General features: G+C 38.0%; 1 protein-coding gene across 8 annotated transcripts in view; it reads right to left on the bottom strand.

Annotated features, from left to right (window-relative positions):
- CDIN1 (CDAN1 interacting nuclease 1) overlaps window positions 1–27,843 on the bottom strand; it is a 173,807-nt gene that overhangs the window by 58,908 nt on the left and 87,056 nt on the right. For 2 of the 8 annotated variants that reach the window (XM_034768938.1, XM_034768936.1), the window contains exons 9-10: window positions 27,653–27,718; window positions 20,988–21,093 (exon numbers count right to left, since the gene is read on the bottom strand). In XM_034768938.1, the coding sequence (XP_034624829.1) occupies window positions 20,988–21,093; window positions 27,653–27,718 (172 nt within the window). Of the gene's footprint in view, window positions 1–6,489; window positions 6,536–14,419; window positions 15,457–18,213; window positions 19,048–20,987; window positions 21,094–27,113; window positions 27,198–27,652; window positions 27,719–27,843 lie in introns of those variants that run through there. The other 6 variants (XM_034768939.1, XM_034768937.1, XR_004645508.1 and 3 more) reach the window with 6 other exon arrangements.

The raw sequence follows: 27,843 nt of genomic DNA, 5'->3' as shown, positions 1-27,843 counted from the left end.
CAACTTTACAAAGTCTACATTTTGTGCACTCTTTACAAATCTTCCCAAAATTCCAGATCAAATGGATCAAGTAAATGCTCTTTGTATTTTCCTACAGTTATTGCTTCCTAACTTCACTACTGTGTAAGCTATTTATTTGTTGATTTTAAAATTATGGTTAGCAAGGATTGACCATTTTTCTAATAAGCAACTATGGACAGTTAAAATTCTATTATAATTATCAACTCCCGGTCTCTCCCTTGCCCCAAGGCTCAATTTCCCAACCTCTTCCAAAAGGTTGATCACTAAAATGATCCAGAGGACTCCCCCCCCCAAAATCAAACCTTTCTTATCCTGCAGTAGTATGCTTCATTTATTAAAACATGTGGATATCTAGCTCCCTTCATCATCTTTCCCTGGCACATGTCCAAAGGACTATGACAAGTAGCATATCTCTGGAATGAAAAATACTCAATACGTGGTAAGGAAGTATTATAAAAGAGAGTCCATGATATTTATATATTCTTTGTGAACGAATGTGTTATGACAAACAAGTGTTAAGCGCAAGAAAACAACTTGTAACAAAGGATGCACAACTGTGTGAGTGTTTAAGCTTTCTCCTAATTTGCTACTTTCTTTAGAAAGCAATATTTGCACATAGCACAGGGTTATGAATCGGAAGTATTTTTGAACTAATGTAAGTCACAAGTAAATTGTGACATTAAAGAACAAACAAATTCAGGGTAACCTTTTCCAATATTTATACTACACTTGTCCCATGCTAGTTACAAGAGCAATTCAGTTTACAACACAGAACATAGTTTTTTAACATATCATCACTGCATTTGTTAATATTTATGCAATTTAAAAATTAAAGAACTTTAACTAGTTTTCTTGCAATGCAGCTGACATCTGTGATGTTATACTTGCAGGTGTACATCAGCCAAACTGTTATGTCGATTCATTAATTATCCATTACTATAATTAGGCAATGTTACGCTTCAAAACGTGTAAGACAAAAAACATACATATTATCTGCTTGCTAGAATATGCGATCAATGGGGATGGTGGAAAAATCTCATGTTTAATGTTTTCAGGTAGCAGATTTGATTTCCAAGTTTCTTGATTTTCAACCTCCTATCCCCGGCTAACATTTGGAAAAAGTGAAAATTCTGCATTTCATAGCACTATCTAGCTATTGCTACAATGTTAAATATATAAAACTAGATGCGCTCTAATAAAATCTGACTAGCTAATTAATACTCAAAAACAGAGTGGAAGCTACTGAAAGGAATGGTGTGTGTGTAAACTCCTTTATATCATCGAAGAGACTGAGGCAGGCTGGTGTAATTCTATCTAAAATAAAACATTTAATATCCCATGTTGCCAGTAGCTTTTTGTTCTAGCTGTACTTTAAGAAATAAACACATTTACCTGAAAAGGTTTAATTTTTCTAGTCATTTCAGATTATGCATTTTTGCCATTGTACATCATATCAAAGAGAGGGAGAGGCCTTTATGGTAAAGGTATAAAAAACCATTTACACTGACTGCTAAATGTGCCATGCTGTACCTGTTTTACTCATACCCTAACACTGTCCAAGAATGTGATAACATAGCAGCATTTTCATTTTAAACTCCACATTTCGGGGGTTTGTAACATACAAATTTGATCTGGGATAGCATTTAAAATATGAGATCATACCTGGGAATTGATCCTAATCCCAAAGCTAGTTTAATTTGACCACCAGTGAGTTACAAAAGTGGGAAGGAAGGGAAGAATTTGGCTTCTGATTAGTTCACATTAAAGGAATAAGGATGTAGAGTAACACCTCAAGCACAGATGGTGACTGACATCAACTCATTCAAAAGCTGCTAGATGCTCTGCACTTTTGAAAATTAGACTACTTACATAGGTGCCTAAAGTATAGATTTGGGAGCCAAATTTTAGGCACCCATTTTTAAACTGGCTTGGATTTTTATTATATTAAAGTAATTTCATAATAAAATACTACAAATGGGATATAACTATCCCAAAATGCATAGAATATCCTGAGACTTTCATAGTCAAAACTTGCTATCTTATACCCCCAAACTCTGGCTCTCAGACAGTTTGGAAATTAGAGTCTCTTACTTTTATATTAAACAGAGGTGCACTCTCTTTGATATTCTGTTTCTAGTAAACTCTCCCCTTCAGTTTCAGCCTTTTATAAGGGATCTTTTCAAGCATGTTCTTTGATAGTTGTCCATTTAACTTTGGGAGAGGGATTGCAGCCTCATTGGGTACATATTTCAACTGTCTGTGGCAGGATGACTCTCCCTTCCACCTAGCTGGTATTTGTCTCCTGACTTTCCTTTATTCTCATTCTTGAAACAGCACATCTTCACAAAGAGTATTAAAAAATGAAAAAGCCTGACAAGTGCTAGATGACACCGGTAAGGGCTACTTTCAAAAATATTTTTTCTTGCATGCTTGGTATTGTGCAACCCTAATACACAATATGTATTATTGACCCAGATTATCCCCTTTAGAAGTGCACATAAAGAGGACTCTCCACACCTGGTATGAGGCCTCAGCTACCTTCAAGTCACCATCTCCTTCTCTAGACTCTGTGGAGGCCCCATGTGCCAAGCTGGCAGAGAGGACAGAGATTAGGTAGGGTCAGTGTGCAAGCCACTCCTTCCTTACTAGTCCCTTGGAAATTAATTAGAAACATCTCCAATTTAGGATATTATTTTTCGGAGACCTCCATAGAAAGATCTCAAGGCAGTCATCACCATAGAGAAGCTATGGCTGCGTGGCTCCAATGGAACCATATTGGCAGGGAGCAGTCCTGGGACAGAGTCAATGTGAGGTGCAAGACTCTACAGTATGGCAAGACCAGGGTTTTTTCCATGGGAGATAACCCTTTTCACAAAGGAAAGATATGAGAGGTTTTCTTCATAGATAGTTCCTGTCTCTGAACTCCCTCCCATAGATTTTTCTGCAGATGGGAATGATCCGGGCAGCAGTTAGGGGATCATTTGTAAATTTCCAAACAGATTTTGTCCTTATCCCCTTAATAAAGCATACAAATTAGTGCCAAAAAATGGAGGCAGCTAGATGGTATTTTCCTAATATTTTATGCCAAAGTGTAGCTTGCTCTCCTATCGCATGTTTCCTCAGTTCCTCCAAAAACAATGTATGTATTGGTGGTAAGATTATGAGACTTTTGAGAAGATTTAAACTTCAATTTAAGTTTTTACCGCAGGAAGTTGGATTTTGTAACAAAAAATATATTGTACAAAAATCTACTGTGCATCTTCCATCTGGGTTTTTGAAAGTGCTTTACAAGCCTTATAATACTTTGTACAATAGGGTAGTGTTATTTGAATTTTACAAATAGGGAACTTAAAGCATAGAAACATTAAGGAATTTACTCAACATCACACAAGAGATCAGTGGCAGAACTAGGACTTGAACATCTATCTTCTGACTTCTAGCAATGTATTATACCCACAATAAGCTAACCTGTCCAATGTCTACTCTGTGTACTGAAACATTGTTGCCAAGAATTAATGATCCATAGAACACAAAGAAGAGTCTCAAAACCATTATACTGGGCTTACTCCTGCTCTGATTATTATTTGCACCTAAAGGCCCTAACCAGGATCAAGGCTCCATTGTGATAGATACCATACAAGTGTCCCCCAAAAATTACAGTATAAGACTCTGATCATTCAAAAATTTATGTATGTACTTCTATTAAAGAGGTGTGTAAGTCATTGAATGAACAGGGCCTAATTTATATTACACTACTATTTATGCTAATGAGATAGGATTGGATCCAGTGTATTGTGTGAAATTATTTAATTTAGGTTTTATACAATATGTGCCTATCACAATCTTTGGCTCATTTACCAAAAGTTAAAAAAAAAAAAAAAAAAGGACAAATGAATATGTGCAGTAAGGATGCCCAACACAAGCATTTTATACTCTGAATCTGTGATATAAAGGCTTATTATTTTTAGTATGAGTTCAACATAACTGTGAAGGCTTCTTTGGAGCAGCTGCAGAGTACAGTGTGAGAATGCATTTTTAAAATGCCTGAAGGGGTTAATGAGAGCCTCTGGGCACAATCAGCCTTTCCCTGCTGCACCTGCAGTAGGTGTTGAGCCTGGAAGGAGAAGTTCAAAGGGCAAGGAGAGCTTATCTTTGGCTCTCACTAAGTGGGAGATGCCTGGCTGGAATGTGGAAAATGTGTTGGACTGCTGGCAGACAGAGCCTCCCTGAAGGACAGTAGGCCTGCAACATGGAGCCCAAGGCAGTTGGGAAGCAAAGTGTCAGAAAATGAGTCTGGTCAGGATTCTGCATGCCGGCGGATGGGCCTGTAAGAATCAGGAAGACTCCTGGCTGAGTCAGGGATTGTCCTGCCAGAGGAATAGGAAAAACTCTCCTGAAGCAGAACCAGCTGCTAAGCTCTGCAGTGAGTCTAGATGCTTAAAGAAAGCAGGGATGACACACTAGAGAGAGGCTGATGCAAAGGCCCAAGACAGAGCAAGGTGAGAAGTGATTCAAGGAGGTAGCAATCTGTGTAGTAAGGCCTTGATTGTCTATTCAAAGGTCTCTGGACTGAAACCCAATAGAGTGGGAGGGCCTGGGCTCCCCTTCCAGCCCATTGAGGAAGATGGAGCAGACCTCTCTCTTCTGACAAGGGGTAAGAACTATTGAAGCTCCCTGATACCAAGGGTAAGGACGAATGTGTGTGGACTTGAACCAAAGGGATGTGGTGGGAGGAGGAAATTAAACACCTGTTAGAATAACGTCAATTTAGATTTATATATTTTATTGTAGCCAGTTTTCATTCTTACACACCTGTGCACATACAAAAATTACCACTGAAATACAATCGTCATCCCTTGGGTGTCTCACAGCAATGCTAACAGCATAAATCAAACTACAAAACAGTTTAAGGGAGGAAATAAAGACCATTGTGTGTACACACACACACACACACACACACACACACACACTTCAAGACTTCGACTTGAGTGTTATGGGTCCTACAAAAGGGGAATAAAACCATAGCAATCTCGTGGAAACAGAGGAGAGAGGCAGCATGGAGGAAAAGAGAAGCAATTTCTCCCACAACAGCATAGCACAGAAGGGCCGTTAGTTGCTAAACGAGAGGCATAGTCTGGCATCGGTACTATGGGTGACATGTTCTCCTCTGAAATCTGCATACCGTATGCAGAAAAAGGTTTAAGATTTATGCTACTTGTACTCTACATTATCGGGGTATATCTCACTTAAGCATTTCACTAATGCACCATGGGCCCTCCTATTCTCTCCTGATGGCATGTAACAGTCTAGTTTCCTTTTGACTGTAAAGCTTTGGTCTAGTTTTGGCTATTGGGTTTAGTGCAGTGGTTCTCAAAGCCGGTCTGCCGCTTGTTCAGGGAAAGCCCCTGGAGGGCCGGGCCGGTTTGTTTACGTGCCGCGTCCGCAGGTTTGGCCGACCGCATCCCTCGGCCTGCGCCGCTCCCCGCAGTCCCCATTGGCCAGGAGCGGCGAACCGCGGCCAGGGGGAGCCGCGATCGGCCAAACCTGCGGACGCGGCAGGTAAACAAACCAGCCCGGCCCGCCAGGGGCTTTCCCTGAACAAGCAGCAGACCGGCTTTGAAAACCACTAGTTTAGTGTACGGGTACTGGATGGTGTTAGTGACCTGTGATATACAAGAGGTCAGAGGGGATAATCTGGTGGTCCTTTCTGGCCTTAAGCTCTGTGACGTCTTAGAAAAGTGAGAGAGCTGCCATGCCCAACCACCCTTTGAATGCACAGTAATGAGGAGCGTGGTAGGCTACATACAGAACAGAGCAACATCTCATGTTTAGACAACGTTCAGCAGGATGTTGTTTATCTTGTCCCATAGGTCACCGCCTAATGTGTGAAACAGAGGTTGTGCCATCTGCCCCGCCACAATCCTGCCAATGCCATTCACTTCAGGGCAGCATGTGATAAATTTTATCACCATCAAATAAAAGCATTTTTTCAGACAGCATTCCCATGCCCTGCAAGTTTTTGTGCTGAAGAGAAACACAGGGCTCTTGAATATTAAAAATTAAAATCAACATAAGTACCAACAGTTTCCGGAATAGTAAATGTTCTTCTAGTCACATGGTCTGCCACTCACAGATGTGAAAAATGCTGTGAATTAAGAATCCCAACTTAATTTCTTAGAGGATTTAGCAAGACCTCCAATGTTATTTTAAAGTAATTTTGTTTGTTATTAATACATTTTGGATTGTTCCTGAGCCAGCACTTACAACTATAAAACTGGCAGAAAGAAGAGTTTCTCAACGAAGTGTAGACATTTGTTGAAAATGCACTTCCATGAAGTTGTTTTATCTGTAAGAGAAAGTTCACTAAAAGACAGAAAACTTGCACATAGAACAATTTGGTGCTATGACAAAACAACTGGTCAATATAAATGATGTCTATGCAGTAGGGTTCGAGCAAATTGAACTTACAAAAATCTTCACAGGAAAGGATCAGACTGAGCAAGGGATCCTAGCTCTAAAAGGAGAACAAGTCAGAGTTATTTACAAACAACTAGTTTGCTAAAAGCAATCTAGTTCAATGCAGCTCTCAGATACAGTACTAATTAAGCTTTTTGACTAATTTCAAAGAAAAACACGAGCTTTCACCATTTTTGACATAAGTGAAAATATTATTGGTAAACATAAGGTACTTCATTCAAGAGGGAAAATATTAATACTTGGAATACACTCTTAAATATAAATACATAATACCCTATCTAGATACCTCTGGTTAATAAATGCATCTAGTGTGTACACTCCCACACACTTTCATTGCTGTGAACAAAATGTCTTAAATTATGCTGACCATTTTTGCGTTTAATTGTAGTAAGACACCTTTATATTACCAAGTTAATTGTTCACCTAATTTTTGAGATGATAAACCTAATCGGGCAGCAGATTTATTTTCAAAATTACAGAAAAAGTCAAATAATTCTAATTCTTTAAATAAAAAAAATGTACTCTAATGTATTACATATAGCTCTTAAATTAAAAGCTAAAGAAAATTAAATATATGATTCACTGTTCTGTGACTCAAACAATAGTTTCACATCAGAATTTTCCTCATCCTTGGGAATGTATTAACATTATGAAATTTTATAACACTTTAAATTTCTTTGAAACAAAAAGTCTATTTTACTTTTTAATTAAATCTATTTCTCTGAAAGGTCTTTAAAGGCTCTACAAACTACCTTGCATTTTATTATTGCTGACAGTTATCTAAACCACGCTTGAATGCTCTCTTTATCCTTTAGTGAACAATTGAAAGATCATATGCTAAGAGACTTGTGCTTTCTCTTCTTCCTGCCCTGTAATTAAGGCATTTAAATACATTTCTTCATAGCAGTTAAGAGAGCACACTGTAAAAAATCATGAACTGAGACAATTTTGAGTTTAGCAACCACAAATATATGCAACATAAATTTGTCTCAATGGTAAATATAAAAAACACAACAAAAAAACCCTCTTGAAATCACATAATGAATTTACAGAATGCATGGACTGAAAACATTTTGTTTGGCTGTATTAATATATTTAAATGATCTCTGGTAGTTTGACAATACTACCACATTGGTAGCTATCCTACAAGAAAGGTAAACATTTATATCAAACACACATTTGTCAGTAATATTTTAGTTTTTAATAGTGTTTTTTTGCACTATAAAGAAAATGGAGGGAGAGGTGTGAGGAGGACAATATGTGGATTGAAGGAATTACCATATGGTAATTACAATAAATCTGGTAAATGTATTATAATAAATATTTGCCATTATACATTTAGAGCAACAGACATATGCTTTATAAAATGTTATAACAGATAAAACTAACAGAAATTTCTTAAACTGCAGTTTTTTTAAACTGAAGTATTCTTATATTAATGTACTGCACCCTTTTTGACAGAAACATATTATTAAGAAGTTTCTTTTGCATTATGAAAGGAATTCAGCATGTATACGGTCAAAACATTTCTATATAGCAATTATATACAAGATGTAAAGTATAAAGTGTATCTTAGCTACAGAAATGCTTTAGGAAATATTCAATATGAATTTGAGACTAGCTGGTCATACAGCATATCCCTTACAAGTAAATCTAGTTTCTGTGGCAGAAGTTCTTTATGTTGTTGTCTCATCAAATGTTAAAAGATATGTTGTACTAAGTTATGTTTTTTCTTAAGACAGATGAGAATAAGAAAAATAATTTTTAAAAAGTTGTCAGCATGTTGTATTATGAACAACCTTATTAGTCCTTTACAATTATAATAGGTACCTCTGGACAAGATCGAGCAGACATGACAAATGCTTCTGACTTCTTTTTAAATCGAACCTGGAAGGTCATCGCTGAACAAACAGAATACTGTACAACTGGGGTCATAAATTGTCGAAGATGACAAAAATGTAAGTTTATTTTTTTGTTCTATAAAATAAATGAATAAGTTATTCAGTTTGGACTGTCCTTTTATCCCTGCTTGATTTTATACTTGAAAGAGATAGGTAACTTTTTTTCTTAATTTTTTATACAAGTGTAAATTTAATTTTTATATTATGTCCTTCTGAATCCAACTGACAATATTAGCTTTGTCTTTCAAATAACTACTGCACTTTCTAAATGTAGTCTTCTGTATGGCTTTCTAATAAATTCTTATCTTTGTTTGTATTTGCTCACCATCATTCTGACAAAACTGTAAACACTAAGAAAAAACAGTCTACAAATTTGAAATTTGATATTTTGACTTTAATTTCATTTTTTAAAGTGTATAGGAAAAATGCTAGCTGGTATTCTCAATAAATCTGGTCAAGAAAAAGTACATTTATTATTTCTGCTAACATTTTTATATTTTGTTTTTAGGATCATTTAACAGGACTGGTAGTTTTTGATTAAATTTAATTTGTGTGGAGCTAAACAATAACTTAAATTGCTGGAACTGTAAACATATTAATAACTGTCACATTTAAATCTTGTGCTATAGTTTTAAGGGGAAGTATACAGAATGAATTAGATCTGTAAACTCTTGACGGAAATTAGTAGACAAATGAAAATGAAATGTTAACTGAAAAGAAAATAAGTTAGGTCAAATGAAAATGTAAATCAACAAGATTTGGATAGTACTCAGATCAACAGATTTAGCTAATAAAAGTTCTAACAGATCAGTGACCATACAGTTTGAAACAAATATGAAATATGAATGACTTTAAAAGGAATAATATGAAAAGTACAACAGTAATCGGATATAAAATTACCAAAATTCAAGTGAAGGAAATTCAAACTGAAATGTATGATGGGCAATTATGTACCTATTTTGACAATTCTAAGTGGTCAAGTTTTTAAAGTATGACACAGAAACCTTAACCTATCTATAGATGAGTGATAAATGAGGCATTTTGTGTCATTACAGTCCCATAAATCACTTTCTTTAACTGCTGACGGCTTTTATCAGATCTAACCTTTTCAAGCTTCTATTAGAGTGCTAACATTTTCAACTTTGACACATATGAAATTTACAAATTCTGCAGCTGATTAACTCTGGACAGAAGCTCACTGCCATCATTGCCTTCTTCAAGTTGGGTTAGAGCTTCAGTGTCTCAAAAACTCTCACTCACTATAGGACAAAAATCTCAATTAATGTGCAGGGCTGTATTTCAAGGGTACAAAACAGTTTTCCTTCTGAAGCAAATAAATGAAAGCATGCTTTCTGCTGCACTCAGCAATGTTCAGCAAAATTAGGAAACAGACTGTTTGTAATTTAAAAATCATACGCATAAGAGGTAAAATCCATATAAAGATACACAACACTTAGTAATTGGAAGTCAGAAGAATAATTTTCTTTTACTTATCCTGGTTTTAAATTCTAATTAGAAATTTTAAATTAAATTGATGAACTCTGTTACCTATTTGAAAAGCCAGAACATAAAGAAATCAAACAAGACTACAATCCTAACCTCTAGGGATATAAGCTAATTTTCATCATGGACCCAGTTATTATGGGAATGCACAGCCTTTTTCATGGGAACTTTCACTAAACTTCTTCTGAACTAAAATAAAAGGGAATTAAATGCCTTAAATTGTCAGGCTCAAAATATGTATTTTCATAATTTATAATTACAAATGTGTAATACTTTATATAATTCAGATATTACACACAGACACACACACACACACACAGAGTGAATCCTTCAAAGAAATACATTTACAAGATTTAATTGATACAGACGTTGAAACAAAGCTCAAGTTTAAAGAGATACTGTCTTTAATAATAATAGTCAGACTGAAGAAATCTTGATGTTGGTTGTGTGACCACTGGAAGCCTGGTACTTCAGATGGTATTAGTTTTGATAAGAACTAACTAGACATCAGACCTAAACAATGAAACCTGAAGAGACAGGCTCAGACCACGCAAATAGGAATATCTGCAGAGACCCTCCCGCGGCAGATTGCCTCTTGTTGACAAACGAGAAATCTTAGAAAAACAGTGGGCGAAGGACAACTTTTCTTCAGCATCATAGCTAACACAGCCTTGTAACGTCAGTGTCTAAGGCCTATCCATGACAAATTAAAAAACTTTATTTCACTAATAATGTCACACATCACAGAAGCTATGCAGTTACTTTTTGACAATTCAGATGTAAATCCTGGAATGCATATGAATATTCATGACAAAGTCATATTTATCATTTAAAACAAAAAGGACATGACTTCTTGTTGTTCATATCAAAGACTAGTGATGGATGAGGCCATGCTAATCAAAGACAAACCAAAAAGAACACAGATATTTGCTACTCTTGATTAAAAAAAAGAAAAGACTAGTCCAAAAGAACTATTGCCAATCTAAAAACGTTTATGTGTATACACGTGTGGGTATGTGTGTGTGTGTGTGTATATATATATATATATATGTTTAGAAATTTCTATGTTCATAAATAAGCAATAATTAAAATTATTATTTTACATAAAGTCAAAAGAAACCAGAGTTAGTCAAGAAAACAAGAGAAGCTTTGAATAATTCAAATATTTTTATTATGGATAAACAATTTTAGTCTCTTATGTAGTTACATAAGTTCCACTCAGAATAATGTAAATAATTCTAACTTATTATAACTTGGTTTTATTGACATATTTCTGGGTTTTAGCGACACTTGCGTAGTGTGTGCGCTAAATTTTACATTTCTTTATGGTTACATGGTGTAAATATAAATGTGTACTTGAGCACAAATACAACTTCTGAAAATGGTATGATGATGGTCAGAGAAGGGGACTGGGAGTCAGAATTCAGGGCTCAGTTCCCAGCTCTTGCAAAGTCTGGTGACACTCAGCAAGTCATTTAAACTTCTGTGCGCCATTTTACTCATATATAAAATGTATTAACCTATATCCCCATCCCCTCACTCTCTCTCAGAGATATAGACCCTGATTCAGCAAGGTACTTAAGTACATATCTAACTAACTATGTGAGTAACCGCACTGAAATCAATGAGAGGACTGTTATGTACTACATATGTTTGCGGATGATACGAAGGTGTGAGGAGTTGCAAATTCGGAGGAGGATAGGGATATTCTGCAGGGAGACTTGAATGAGCTTGTGAATTGGAGTATCAGAAATAAGATGAAATTTAATAGTGAAAAGTGTAAGGTGATGCACTTGGGGATGACTAATAACAATTTTAGTTACAAGATGGGGACGCATTGGCTAGAAGTAACGGAAGAGGAGAAGGACCTAGGGGTCCTTGTAGACTGCAGGATGACTATGAGTCGACAATGTGACGTGGCGGTGAAAAAAGCCAATGCGGTCTTGGGATGTATTAGGCGAGGTATATCTAGTAGGGATAAGGAGGTCCTGCTTCCGTTATATAAGGCCCTGGTGAGACCTCATTTGGAGTACTGTGTGCAGTTCTGGTCTCCCATGTTTAAAAAAGATGAACTCAAATTGGAACGGGTGCAAAGAAGGGCGACTAGGATGATCAGAGGAATGGAAAACCTGTCGTATGAAAAGAGATTAGAGGAGCTTGGGTTGTTTAGTCTGACAAAGCGAAGGCTGAGGGGGGATATGATTGCTATCTTTAAATATATCAGAGGGATAAATACAAGGGAGGGAGAGGAATTATTCCAGCTTAGTACTAATGTGGACACGAGAACGAATGGATATAAACTGGCCGTGGGGAAGTTCAGGCTTGAAATTAGACGAAGGTTTCTGACCGTCAGAGGGGTGAAATATTGGAACGGCCTTCCGAGGGAAACGGTGGGGGCGACGGACCTGTCTGGTTTTAAGATTAAGTTAGATAAGTTTATGGGGGGAATGGTTTAATGGTAAAACATAGTAGCCAAGGAAAACCAAGAAATGGTACGTAAATAGCATAATGGCCAACAAGGGCCAGGCTAGAGACTCTTGCCTACATGCTCGGGGTAGTACTGATCGCCATATTTGGGGTCGGGAAGGAATTTTCCTCCAGGGTAGATTGGCTGAGCCTCTGGAGGTTTTTCGCCTTCCTCCGCAGCATGGGGCAGGGATCACTAGCAGGAGGGTCTCTGCCGATTGAGGTCACTAAAACACAGGATTGGGGACTTCAATGGCAGAGTCCAGGGAAGGGTCATGTGGCCTGCAGCATGCAGGGGGTCAGACCAGATGATCATAATGGTCCCTTCTGACCTTAAAGTCTATGAGTCTATGCTTAAATATCTTGCTGAATCATGGACATAGTTTCCTACCTTCAGTGGCCAGCATCTCAGGGACTTGCCTAAGAACAGGAAGTATTTAGATATGATAGCTACAGGTTCAATAGAAAAACCTAAGGTAGAGAGTTAGAGAACTAATCAGGTATCTCCTATTGCATGGAAACATATATCCACTGTATCTTACCCGTGTGGTGTTCTGAGAAACTTAGATGAAAAGTCACTCAGAATTGGAGTGACAAAAGGAAAAAGTCACTGCACTGCAGGTTTTATGCATAATCAAATCTGTTCACACAAGCTATGCAGTACTGTAATCACAGTTTTGTTTATGAGATTTACAATAAACACAATACTTAAATTCTGATCTGGTATGATTGATATGATCTCTGCCAGCAACCTAATATACCCAATTAGATATCAGGTCCCTAATATTTAGTACAGTAAAGCAATCGTGAAGGATTTATTAAAAGAAGGTCCATTTTATAAACTATTGAAAATTAAGGTCTAAACTGCTCATCTGAGTGTCCTTCAACATAAACCACATTGCTGCTATTTGAATAAAAGTAACACAATAGAAGGGATTTTCTTTGCTGTGATGAGAGCATTAACATTTTTTGCTATTATTAAAATTATGATCTTCAGCTGACCCATTAAAGACCAATTTCCACATCATAACACGTTTCAATGATCTAATTCTATTTTCCCTAACTTTTAAAGGGTCTTAAAAAAAAAAAAATCTTGTCTTGGCACCTTAAAAGGAATTACTTGTTATAGAGATGTTGAGGTGCTTAATGCAAAAATCTCAACTGACTTCTCCAACCTAAAATAGATAATTGTAGCTCTGTGAAGGCAGTTTCTTGTGTTTAAGAAACAAGAAGTCCCCACACTGCATATTACCTCCCAGGGTACACCATAATGCAGGCATCTTCTATACATACATCTCAGTTTCCTCATCTTTAACCTGGAAGAACCACTCTCAAAAAGACTGAAAGGTAATTTGAAGTCCATACTGACACTATATTTATCTGCTCCTAAGCAAAGATCTCCAAGGCACAGGGAATTTGTGTAACATTAAATGAGACTGCTATCCTTTAGCCAGGCACAGACCAACAAACAAACTTCATTTTACATCTCAAGCTATACTTAAATTTTTCAAATCCACTCAGCCTCTCATTTTCACTTTGTTTACTTCCTGTGAGAGAGTTCTGTCTGTAATTGGCTTTTGACTTTATTTACTTTTTTTCTTATATTAATACAAGTAATTTTATACTCCAGATATAGTCATTGAATATTAATACATAAAGATGTGTTTATAAGAAAATTCTTCCACCTTTTGGCCCTTTTTTGAAAAATTTATTGAAAGCCTAATATATTTAATATTCAGTAGCATGTGAGAATAATTTTTATGCAACTCTGATAGTTAGAAAGATAGATAACTCAATTATTAGATCATCTATCAAAATATTCAGATGTATAAGAGGCTACTAAAAAGATTGATGACTGAGAAAGTCCACTGATTCTCTAGCCATCATATTCACACATTTGGCTAGACAACATTTTTCGCTGCCTTCACAAGCAAGCTTCATTACCCATCACTCCACTGAAAAGAGTTTATTATGAGGCTGCCATCTTGGCAAGACTATTATTTAGATGATAAATGTTGGGGAGAAAAGTGTGTCTTGATTTTTTTTTTGGGGGGGTAAGATGAGCTTTTTGACAGATAAAACAAACAGCATCTACATTTCTAATTAACTTAAATTTGGCAGATACAAATACAGGTCAGTAAAGCTATGATATACTACTAGATTATTTTCTGTCTGAATTTTGTCCTTAATTTGTAAAATGTAAATTAACTAATTAGAGGAAAAGCAGCATTATTTGTGACAAAATGCTTCTGTTAGTTCTGTGCTTTTTGACATTTATTATCAACTGTACTTCCTTATTCTAAATTCTAGTAGATGGATAATTATACTTATATTAATATATTAAGTTTTTCATCTTTGAAACTAAAATGAAAAAGTTTCAGTTTTTGAGAAAATACACCACATTATACAATATGCAAGTACACTGCATATTCTAAGCTTTGTTTTATTTAAAGTGTTCTGTTTATGTATGTGTGTAGTAGTATACACAATTTTTCAGAAGATTATCGTATCTTTATTGCACACAGAGGGAGGCCAACAATAAACACAATTATGTTTTGTACATTTATACTACAAGTTAATGCTCCTTCCACATTCTCAATACCCTGCCCAATTGTCACTTCAAATGGATTAGAAGAGCAATTACAGAATTACATGGCGGGGGGGGGGGAGGGAGTAAATTTAGTTATTCTTGAGTTTCAGCAAGCAACCTGGCCTTGTTAAATTAAAATATATGATGTAATAGTTTACAGAAGTTTTTTAAAGATATTCCTAGGTAGATAAAGACTCAACAATAAGAAATACATTGAAAATGTCAGATGTAAATGTCAATTAAAAATTACAAGGAGTTCTGAAAGGTAAGGTCTGTGAGGACTGACATTCTTTGACATAGTGGAGTGTCTGTGACCAGGCCTTTGGCAAACATAGCAGGATCTATGCTGTCAGCTCATATCGTACATAAACTTAGATGCTTGTCTAATCTGAATGAGAAATACCAGGGAAATTGGAGCTGAAGCCTTGCGGTAATGTATGTGGAAGCTGAAAGAGCTCTATCTGGACTATGTGATAGTCTCCAGTGACATAACAATATCTGAAAGAGTGGAGAAAAATATAAAGAAAAATAATTCAAACAAAGATATATAGTGCCCTGTATACTACTGTAAAAGCTGAGAATGCAATAATCCAGCAGTCAAAGGAGGATAGGTTCTAATCCATTTATAATGAAAATCCTAATTTGAGATATAGCTATAAAACATTTTATATGGAAAAATACATTGTAATTCATGTTTAATTGACATTTATCATTCACATTTAAATTTTAATCTAAATGTTATGTGGATTTGTTCCCTCTTTGCTTTGGCAATGCACAAGTGATTTTTGATACACAGTGAAACAATCTAAAATGATCCTGGAAATTAATACAACTGTAGTAGTTGTCAACACAAGATGTAGATATTTCTCAGTGAAACCACATGTCCAACACTCTAAATCATCTTGTTAAGGATAAGACTATTGCCCAAACACTGAAACAAATTATTTTGGGCTACTTGTTTTGAACAAATTATTTGCACAAACTATATGATTAGTCAGAATATGTGTTGATATTTTTGTAAATCTCATTAAACAATATGGCCACAACAAGGATTTATGTATAACGTTGTTGAAAATAAGGTACATGTGGGATCTTCCCTTTTATAAAATGCACATGTATGTTTGTGTGCACATATTGATTATTTTGTATGATCAAAAGGACAGTACTGATATTCTTGATTTCTTTACAAAGCTGGTGCACTGGTTAACAGACAATTTTAAACAACTGGCTCTCCTTTTAGTTTAGAAATGCTTTTTTTGTGTCTACTAATAAGACTATCTTCACTTCTTGCTATTAAAATTGACAGACTTTATGAAAACTAAATTAATTACTCTTATAAAAAGAATGTTTGAGTCGTAAATTGTTGAATGTACAATATTTTCTGTTTAGACAAGGATAATTTGGTTGAATAATAAAAAGTGATCATAAACTCTAAGACCATTCATGTCGATTTTCTAAAACTAGTTTACTAATTCTGACAGAGGAGCCCAAAAAAACCAAAACAAAAAATCCAACAACAAACCAACAAAAAACAAACAAACAAAAAACAAATTCTAGCATGTGTGAAATTCTACAAGCGTCAGATAGCTAAACTGACCCTAAGTCTCCCAGTGTTGCAGTAAGGTCAAAACCTTTCAGCATTGTACCAGTGTGTCAAAATATGTCAACAAACCATCATACTGCAGGAAGAAGAATGACCTTTCAGTTCTTTATGTTTGGGCTGCCAATGAAGCTTTGGATACTGGGTATGCATGAACAGTTTTCCTAGCTACTTGACAAATGCAACTCCCAAGGTTTCCTCTAAATCTGGTTGTCAAACCACTAGGTTTCAACTCACTGGTACAACCTTCTAAGCCCACATACTATTGGAGACTAGTGATGCTCTTATAAAAATGCATGATTTCAACATACTCGCAAAATGATTTTCCTTTACTTCAACCAAACTGATAAAATTATTACTTAAACATTCTTTGGATGAACAGATGTCAAGCTCTTTCAAACAACTTAGTAGAAAAAAGGATTATCATTCTGATGTTCCAATTTCCAGTTTTTTCTTGTGTGATAAATCCTGATAGTCAATTTCTAATCCATGAAACAAAAAACAAATACTAAATGGTATGTGATCTGAACTGAATCCTATAAATTTCTACCTTTCTTATCAAACACACTTTTTGGTTCCATCGGTGGGACGTTGCACTCCATATGCTTTATGGAAATATGCTTATGAATATGACAACTGGAATATGCTTTACGCTAAATACCCCTTGTATGGTGTCATTAGAAAGCTTGTAATCTACTAAGTGTGTTCATCCTATTTGTTTGCATGTATTATATCTATATCTGGAGTTAGGAGAATAAGATATAAACTTGTATCACTGATGTAAACATATTAAGTGGAGGCTATTAAGGGTGCTCCAGAAACAATCAGTGTTAAATGGCCTTAGTTACTTGAAAGCCTTCCTGTGTATCTGTGGGCCAGCCCATGGGGAATGGAGACTAGGGGACTTACAGCGACATGTGGCCATGTCACCTGATAATGAAATGAAATGATAATGAAATCCATCTTAAATCCATTTAGAAGGAGGGGTTGGGTCCCAGAGAGAGAAAAGATTCCTGCCTTGTGCCAAAGCTATAAAAGGGGGTGGAACAGGACAAAAGGGGCTGCCAGTAATGAGAAAAACCCTGCTTACCACCTGAGATGTCTGCTGAAACTAAGAAGCACTGTACCAGGGGAAAAAATTGGGCCCAGACTAGGAAGGAGTCTAGTCTGTGAAAGAAGCTTATCTGAGGGTGAGATATTACCTGTAATCAGTTTCTTAATGTATAGGCTTAGACTTGCATGTTTTTGCTTTATTTTGCTTGGTGACTTACTTTGTTCTGTCTGTTATTACTTGAAACCACTTAAATCCTACTTTTAAACTTAATAAAATCACTTCTGTTTATTAATAAACCCAGAGAAAGTGATTAATACCTGGGAGAGCAAACAGCTGTGCATCTCTCTATCAGTGTAAAAGAGGGCAGACAATTTATGAATTTACCCTATATAAGCTTTATACAGAGTAAAACAGATTTACTTGGGGTTCAGGCTCCCAGAAAGGCTGAACACTGGGAAAGTCCCTGTTAACTGAGAAGCCCCTGGGCTGAGTGAATCTCAGTTTCAGTGAACTGCAGAGAGGCATGGCCCAACCTCTGGGTCTCTGCTGGAGCTGACTGGAGTGTCTAACTCAGCAAGACAGGAGCGGAGGGGCGCCTGTTCTGGCAGGAGGGTTGTTCTCAGTGATATCCCACCTCATCAAGTGACAGTCTCGAGGTGAGTCTCTGTAACCTAACAAGCCACAAGGGCTTTAAAGATTATTTTCATTTTACCATTATGATTATAGATGTAAACAGGTGATTTAATATCAGGCTTAACGTATTAATTATAAATGAATGTCAATTTACATTTCAAAAGTGTAGATATTACTTTAAAAATACTTACAGGAAATTTGTTCTTATTTATTCATGTTCTCTTTTTACATATAAGCACAGGACTAGAGATTACATTTAGATTACAATTAAAGGGGAAAAAGAATTCATTGGAGGGAAGACTTGCTATTCATATTCAAACAGAGAAGAAGAAATGCTTCTCTCTCATTATGTGGAATTATCATTATTCTAATATCAGTGTCAAAGACGACATTTTGCTAGTGTCTTCTTCATATATAGTAAAGTTACTTCAGCTAATAACAGTGTCAAGTTTTCCCCTGGGACTCTCCAGAAATTGTATTACAGAGTCTAGAGATGCAGTATCCAGGCTTGCAAACGATGGAAAAAGTAAATTGTTATATTTGACTTTATATGTACTTGCATTAAGTCATCCACAGTACACATACTAATTATTATTTAATCTGTCTCTTGTTGATATCTATGTACTTGTTAGTGTACTGCAGTAGTGTCTACTAATGTGGCTATAACTGATTGTTACAGTCCTTACACAAAGTAACAATAGAGTCTGTCCAGTTTCTTTAATCAAGGTGGCATTACATTCTTACTTCACAGAATAATCAACCCTAGACTGGGTAATGGGACTTCTAGATTTCTTCAGATGAACTGAAAGTATAGCACAATGAAATATATTTACAGTAATTTTCAGTATTAGCATAATTTCAAGCTGAAACAAAGCAGTATTATTGTTAAAAAAGTCCAATCATCCTAATTTTGGCAACACAACCTTAAATGTACTTAACTTCCAACACAGTAAGAAATGTTGTTCTCACTATTTTTACTATGTCAAAATGAACAGGTACCTAGTTAAAATATACAAAACAAAACTAAAATACTATCTGTTGGTTGACTGGTCTAAGTAAAAGGGTGCTTCTGCAGGTGACATCAGACTCAAAAGGTAGAAATTATTCTGAAGAGTTTTGCTACACCCCAAAACTAAATAGGCCAGATGCCATGTACAGCACAAAAATAAATAATCATAGCAACTTCCTTTCTGCAATGGTATGTTTTATTGCAAAAGGCAAATTTAACTCATTATAGCTGCTAATGACGAGGACTGTTGTGAGGATAAAAGTGAAGGAAAACCAAGTACAGTAGCTACTCACTTAAAGTCGTCCCGCTTAACGTTGTTTCGTTGTTACATTGCTGATCAATTAGGGAGCATACTCATTTAAAGTTGTGCAATGCTTCATGTTGTTTGGCTGCCTGCTTTCTCTACAGCTGGCAGCCTCCCTACGGCCCCCTCCCCTACCCAGTGCCTCCCGCCCACTGGCAGACTCTGCGGATCAGCACCTTCCCCCTCCTCTCCCGCCTCCTGCCCGCGGCAATCAGCTGGCTTGCGGCGTTTTGGAGGCAGGAGGAAGGGGGGAGGAGCGAGGACTCAGCGTGCAGGCTCCCCCTCCGTCCCCTGCCTCCTGAACGCGGCAAACCAGCTGGTTGCCCCAGGCAGGAGGGAGAGGGGAGGGGGGAGGAGCGAGGACTTGGCGCGCCTCCCCCCTCCCTCCCCTATGTGGCAATCAGCTGGCTTGCGGCGTTTAGAAGGGAGGGGAGGGAGGGGGGAGGAGCCAGGACGCAGCAAGTGAAGTAAAGAGGGAAGGAGGTGGGGGGGAGAAGAGGCGAGTAAGGGTGGGGACTTGGGGGAAGAAGTGGAGTGGGCGGGCTGAAGGTTGAACCGCCCCCCCCCCCCGGGCTTGTAGAGTAGCGGAAGCTGCCCTGGACCCTAACCCCCCCTATTTATATTAATTCTTATGGGGAAATTGGATTCGCTTAACATCGTTTCACTTAAAGTTGCATTTTTCAAGAACGTAACTACAACATTGAGTGAGGAGTTACTGTTCCATACCAGTAAACTTAGGAGGAGTTACTGTACTACTTTTACTAAACATTCTTTAGGAGAAAATATCTTTTTATCCTAACAACATGTTGTCCCCTCCATCTAAAAATTTTGTGAAGCATAAAGTAATTGTTTTTCTCTAACACCCATGCAGCTATTTATTCCATCTTTTCCTACTAAGAGTGTTATGCACTTCCTTATGAATACAAAGGAAAAAAGGGCCATAAACAGCAGTCATTGGACAATCTAATTCCTGATTTGGGAAGCCTGCTTGTAATACAATCTAGATGGAACTGGGTACACTGTAATCTGATGTCTTGGCTGTCTTACAACTATTGAAAGTCTTCACAAATAGTATCGATAACATTTCCCTCTTTATCTTGGAGAAATTGAATTGAGATGCTTTGTTCCTCTTGCAAAACAGTTAACTACAATGTCTACTACGGTAATTATATCTCTAAGACAGAAATAAATGATTTTAAATGACAATCATTATGAGAATTTGAAACAACAGATATTTATGCATTTTACGTTGATTCAGGAACTTTGATTCCAAACTGCAATATGTTAGATTCCCAGTATACATTTGACTCACATGGTTTAATGAAAAACACACAAATAAAAGCTACCACCATTTTTTCCAGCTACAGAAATTCTTATAAGCTTTTAACTTAGTACTCTTCATCTATGAAGAAAAATAATGGAAACCTACCTATTCCAGTAGCTCCAGAACTGGTCGTGCAGATAGGCCTGGTGACTACATTCATCACCAAATGAAGCTTTGCTTTCAATCCAGTGAATTATATGTCCTTCAACAGCTAGGGGGACAAAGCATTACTAATATAAAATGAATGCAAGCTCCGAAAATCTGACCATAACAAAGATTTGTAAAGTTCTACATTAGTCAAAGAAGCTACCATATGACTTATACTTGAGGCACAGTTGTATACTTGTAAACCATCTATCTTTCAAACATTTGCAATGAATATTTTTTGAAACAAAAATCTTAGAACCAAACAGTAGTGTTTACCTACAATTCTCTCAATTTAACTTTAATTACCGTGTGCTCCAAAATTCCTTTGAATGCACGTAAGCCAGTACAAACAGTTGCTCAATGAAAAAGGAACCAGAATACTGAGGACAGAAGTACAGCTATACCCATTTCCCCCTTACTCTCCCTCTTAGGTGTCAGGAAAGGGGATGGAAACAACTGGCGAATGCAGAGGCACGTAGGTGAGCTACTGCAGCAGAAACTTTTCAGCACTGTATGTTGGGGTACGAGAGGGAGCAGACAAGCAACACAAAGACCACACAGTGTTGAAAATTATGAACCGTACACACATATATATTTCTCCCTTTTCTCTTTGGAGTCACCTTTGTGGGGATGTGTTCTGTGCTATCAATGTAGGAAGGATATGTCAAAGAAGTGACTTTTCCGTTTTTCTCCGAAGACACTGCAGTTCATGGTGTTTTCCAGGAGCAAACTTCCAAACCATGCGCCAGTCACCATGAGAGGCCCATCTCCTGCACAAACAAGGTTTCACTCCTGAGGTTGACCAATTTTTCCAGTGGGAAGTTATGCTCATATAAGATGAGCCGGTCTCCTTCCAGGAAACTTGGGACAATGCCATGAAGAGCTTTGAAGAGCTTTCTTTTGTAGAGTTTTTTACAGCACCTATGACTGTAGTGTCTAGCTTACTAGTGCCTGAGGAACAAAACATTAAGTTTGACTTTGGGCGATGTGTTCTCAGAAGTTTGTGCTGCAAAGCCAGACAGGCTCTTGTATTCTACATCAATTGTAGCATTTTAAAAAGTTTGCCTTTTTATATCTAAATAGAGAATCACAGTTAGCAAGTAAATATGCATTTCCATGGCCATCTCAAAGTCTGATAAGACGGGGAATTAGTTGTCTTCCTGCCAGCCATAGATGGGGAGTAAAAAAGGTGCTCTATACAACTATTGGGATTCATAGAGGCAGTGAGGCGTACAGACAGACAGCAAATCCATGGACTGTTTTAACCAACCAAAGAGGTGATGTTACATAGCTAGCAAGTTTTCCAAAGTACTTGCCTTTCCTAACCAACATCTCCTTTAGCCTTCCAATGTTTTAACTGCAGCCAGTTGCTCTTCATCACAGCCAGGATGCTGGATAGCTGGGAGATGGTGATGTTTGTGTTTGATATGAAAGAAATTAATAGCTAGATATCATTTTTTTGCTAGATTTTTAGTCAGTGCTGTTTCACAATCTTCTTAATAGGTTTAACAAGACTGGTGAGACGACAGATCCATGAAACTGAACGGATAAGAGCTTTAGAAGAGAAGGAGCTGGTGTTCATTGCAACTTTATGAGTGTGGCCTGACAGCACGTAATTAAGCCATCTCAACGTAATCCTGCCAAGTCTCTGTGGTGGGACAGCAGACTATCATGGTTGAATGTATCAAATACTGTGGAGAGGTCCAGTTGTTTGAGTATGGATGTATGGCTTTTGTCCATGGTCATCTATTGGTGCCACCAGCACCATCTCTGTTCTTGAAAACAGAGTGGGAGGAGTCCAGAATATTGAAAATATCTAGGTGGAGTGGAAGATATCCCTTTGGATCTTTTCAAAATGCTTTCTCATAGAAGAGTGATTACATAGTGGAGAAGAATGTTGTGATTATACCTTAAATACTGGTTACATAATTGCATGATTTAGAGTAAATGATGATAGATCTGTCTCATCAAAGCAGATGTTGATGATTTTGCTAGTAAGAGTCCTAGATGCTTGAAACACCAAGAAAGGCAAAAATCTGAGTCACAGATAATGGCTCAGTTCTCATATAGTGCTTCCATTTGTTCCTGATTTTTTCTGAAAAACACATTGACATATCGTTGAAAAGGGAGGTGCTAGATTCTGAAAATGTGTGGAATAACTCTTCTTGGTTAAGGTGGTGACTCACGAAGAGTCACTCAGCAACTGCTATTATGGAAGACATAGTGGGGTTGCTGGTTTGGTCAACAGGCCTAGTGGTCTGGGCCTGCTGCCACAGTCTCTCTTTTCACCTAGTGTGTCTGGGATTCCTGGATGGGGTTCAACTGGGTCAGCTTCTTTGTCGGTGAACCCCTGGCTCTGCCAGTCCCAGGGCTAGGTGTAGGGGAATCTGAGATGGATAGGGGAACCAAGATCCTCTGCTCTGCCCGGTCCAGGGCCCTGAAAGTATGACAGCATGGGCTGGCCTATGCTTGGTTCACCTCTAGTTCATCTTCCCTTGGGTCACTTGCTACCCCATCCAATGTCTCAGTTTGGGGTATGGCTGCTGTCATGTTACAGTCCTTTGCTCCAAACTCCCAGAGTCTCAGGGCTGATGAATGCAACCCTCTGGTGCCCCTGAACAGGATTCTCCCTGCCTCTACGGTGATATCTTGAAGGAGGAGGAAGAAAGATTCACAGTTAGACCTCCTCAGTAAGAGCTCTTTTTCTGCCTCTCTTAGGGAAGTGCTCCTGCTAGAAATGGCAGATTATGATGATCAACAGATAGCTCAGGCAGTAGTGCTATAAGGAGGGCTTTGGGATGTATGGCCACTAGAAGGCATTCATGAACAGAGAACTGTTCTCTCGGGATGGCCTTCACCTGAGTAGGGAGGGAAATAGACTTCTAGGATGGAGGCTGGCACAACGGATTAGACTGAAGAACTTGTGGATCTAAAGGTGGAGGAGGCCTGGAATTACTTCAGGTCAAAGTTGCAGAAACTATCAGAAGCCTGAATCCCAAGAAAGGGGAAAATATTCATAGGCAGGAGTTATAGACCAAGCATCTCAGAGAGGTGATTAAGAAAAAGCAGAAAGCCTACAAGGAGTGGAAGATGGGAGGGATAAGCAAGGAAAGCTACCTTATTGAGGTCAGAACATGTAGGGATAAAGTGAGAAAGGCCAAAAGCCATGTAGAGTTGGACCTTGCAAAGGGCATTAAAACCAATAGTAAAAGGTTCTATAGCCATATAAAGAAGAAGAAAACAAAGAAAGAAGAAGTGGGACCGCTAAACACTGAGTATGGAGTGGAGGTTAAGGATAATCTAGGCGTGGCCCAATATCTAAACAAATACTTTGCCTCAATCTTTAATGAAGCTAATGAGGAGCTTAGGGATAATGGCAGGATGACAAATGGGAATGAGGATATGGAGGTAGATATTACCACATCCGAGGTAGAAGCCAAACTTAAACAGCTTAATGGGACTAAATCGAGAGACCCAGATAATCTTCATCCAAGCATATTAAAGGAACTGGCACATGAAATTGCAAGCCCATTAGCAAGCATTTTTAATGAATCAGTAAACTCAGGGGTTGTACTGTATGACTGGAGAATTGCTAACGTAGCTTCTATTTGTAAGAAAGGGGAAAAAAGTGATCCCGGTAACTATAGGCCTGTTAGCTTGACATTTGTAGTATGCAAGGTCTTAGAAAATTTTTTGAAGGAGAAAGTAGTTAAGGACATTGAGGTCAGAGGTAATTGGGAAAAAATACAACATGGTTTTACAAAAGGTAGATCATGCCAAACCAACCTGATCTCCTTCTTTGAGAAGTTAACAGATTTTTTAGACAAAGGAAACACAGTGGGTCTAATTTACCTCAATTTCAGTAAGGCATGTGATACGGTTCCACATAGGGAATTATTAGTTAAATTGGAAAAGATGGGGATCAATATGAAAATTTAAAGGTGGATAAGGATATGGTTAAAGGGGAGATTACAAAGGGTCATACTGAAAGGTGAACTGTCAGGCTGGAGGGAGGTTCCTAGTGGAGTTCCTCAGGGACTGGTTCTGGGACACATCTTATTTAATCTTTTTATTACTGACCTTGGCACAAAAAGTGGGAATGTGCTAATAAAGTTTGCGGATGACACAAAGCTAGAAGGTATTGCCAATACAGAGAAGGACCGGATGTCATACAGGAAGATCTGGATGACTTTGTAAACTGGAGTAATAGTAATAGGATGAAATTTAATAGTGAAAAGTGCAAGGTCATGCATTTAGGAATTAACAACAAGAATTTTTTTTATAAGCTGGGTACACATCAGTTGGAAGTAACAGAGGAGAAGAAGGACCTTGGAGTATTGGTTGATCACAGGATGACTATGAGCCGCCAATGTGATATGGCTGTGAAAAAAGCTAATGCAGTCTTGTGATGTATCAGGCGAGGTATTTCTAATAGAGATAAGGAGGTGTTAGTACCGTTATCCTATTGGAAACCAGGAAGTGGGCAGGCACTGCTAAAGAACCTCCCCCCAGCCTAGGGGCCTGGAAACCAAATAATTCGGGGGGACAGCTAATGAGATAACAGGGACGGGAGTGAGGTCAAAGGGTCAAACGAAGGGAATCTGACGGGGACACCGAGCAGAGAACCCCAGACAGCGCCCACTGCTCCTCGAAGGCGTCAAGGGAGCCAGTGGACGCCGCCCAGAGGAACTCTGCCTGGATGTGTGAGCAGATGGAGGATCGAAAATAGGCCCCGTAGTCACAGAAGACCCATCAGCCAACCTCCTCTCCCTGGTTTTATAAATGGCCGTTTTAGCCAGGGCCAGGAGGAGGTTGACCACTTTGTGTCAGGGCGGGACACGAGGGTGAGGAAGTAAAGAGTGTGGAGCACGAGCGTCTATAGATGTTTCTTTGGCACGATCTGGTGTTAGTACCGTTATACAAGGCACTGGTGAGACCTCATCTGGAATACTGTGTGCAGTTCTGGTCTCCTATGTTTAAGAAGGATGAATTCGAACAGGTACAGAGAAGGGCTACTAGGATGATCGGAGTAATGGAAAACCTGTCTTATAAAAGGAGACTCAAAGAGCTTGGCTTGTTTAGCCTAACCAAAAGAAGGCTGAGGGGAGATATGATTGCTCTCTATAAATATATCAGAGGGATTAATACCAGGGAGGGAGAGGAATTATTTAAGCTGAGTACCAATGTGGACACAAGCATAAATGGATATAAACTGGCCATCAGGAAGTTTAGCCTTGAAATTAGACAAAGGTTTCTAACCCTCAGAGGAGTGAAGTTCTGGTACAGCCTCCCAAGGGGAGCAGTGGGGGCAAAAGACATATCTGGCTTCAAGACTAAGCTTGATAAATTCATGGAGAGGATGGTATGATGCGATAGCCTAATTTTGGCAATTAATTGATCTTTGACTATTAGCGGTAAATATGCCCAATGGCCTGTGATGGGATTTTAGATGAGGTGGGATCTGAGTTACTAGAGAGAATTCTTTCCTGGGTGTCTGGCTGGTGAGTCTTGCCCACATGCTCACGGTTTAGCTGATCACCATATTTGGGGTCGGGAAGGAATTTTCCTCCAGGTCAGACTGGCAGAGGCCCTGGAGGGTTTTCGCCTTTCTCTGCAGCATGGGGCCTGGGTCACTTGCTGGAGGATTCTCTGCACCTTGAAGTCTTTAAACCATGATTTGAGGTTCAATAGCTCAGACATAGGTTAGGGGTTTATTATAGGAATGGGTGGTTGAGATTCTGTGGCTTGCGTTGTGCAGGAGGTCAGACTAGACGATCATAATGGTCCTTAAAGTCTATGAGGTTTCTCTCCTCCCCCATGCCTCAGTGGCTGGAGCTCTTTTTATACTGCTCCTTTTCCCCAGGAGCATACTCAGCCATGCCTGAGGGGCATAGCTTTCCTGGCCCAGTACTGCTGCAGCCTTTTCTCTGCCTCAGTGAGGGGTCTGTAGAACCCCATCACAGAGAAGACAAAATTCTTACTTTTTCCATCTAACAGCTGTTAAGTCTGAGAATTCCTTGTGTCTGACGAGCTAGATGCTTATATTACCCTCATCACCGGTAGGATGGGAATGCTAGAACTTACCTACATCTACCAGTTTTTCTCCATTGACAAAATTTTCTTCCTTCCTGATTCTTCTCTTTCAGACTATTAAGGACCCATGGAGATCTGTGGGGGCAATGAGGAGGGTGTGGATGCCAAAATGAGGCAAATAATTGGTTTAACTGATTTGCTGGATCTTCCATTCCATGGCCTTTTGGTGGGGGGGCATTACCCAAAAGATGTTTTGGCGTTTGACTGGATCCATGAGTTTCTGGGGATAGACCATTATAAATGGTTCTGATCTCCACCTCAGATGGTGGTCAGTTCAGGTTTGAGGTACAGGGACGTTACTTAAGCCCCCCACTTTCCAAAAAACACTTTACAGTTATTGAGTTACTACTGCAAATCCCTAAAAACAATATTTTATGATAATATTTTAATGTATAAAGTATAACATGCATAATAATATTTACAGTAATATTTTAAAATATAATCTAGTTTTTCCTGCCTTATCATTAAGTAATGTTAACATCTTAATATAAGCACAATAAATACTAATAGAAAAAACTTTAAGGACTTACCTACCGGCACTTCTAAAATAAAATCTGGTGTTTTGTCATAACCCTTTGCACGAAGCTGTTCTTCAGCTGCATAGAGAACAAATACTATTGTTTATAATACTATTCTATTAACGAGACAGCAGTATAATTAATTTTCTTTTAAATAAAAGTGCAAGAATTACTAATGCAGTCATACATATCTTTCATATGTA

This window comes from Trachemys scripta, chromosome 4 (assembly GCF_013100865.1).
Source record: "Trachemys scripta elegans isolate TJP31775 chromosome 4, CAS_Tse_1.0, whole genome shotgun sequence".
NCBI classification, from domain to species: domain Eukaryota; kingdom Metazoa; phylum Chordata; order Testudines; family Emydidae; genus Trachemys; species Trachemys scripta.
The sequence above is the reverse complement of the archived record's forward strand: the minus strand, read 5'-3'. Positions and strand labels throughout refer to the sequence as shown.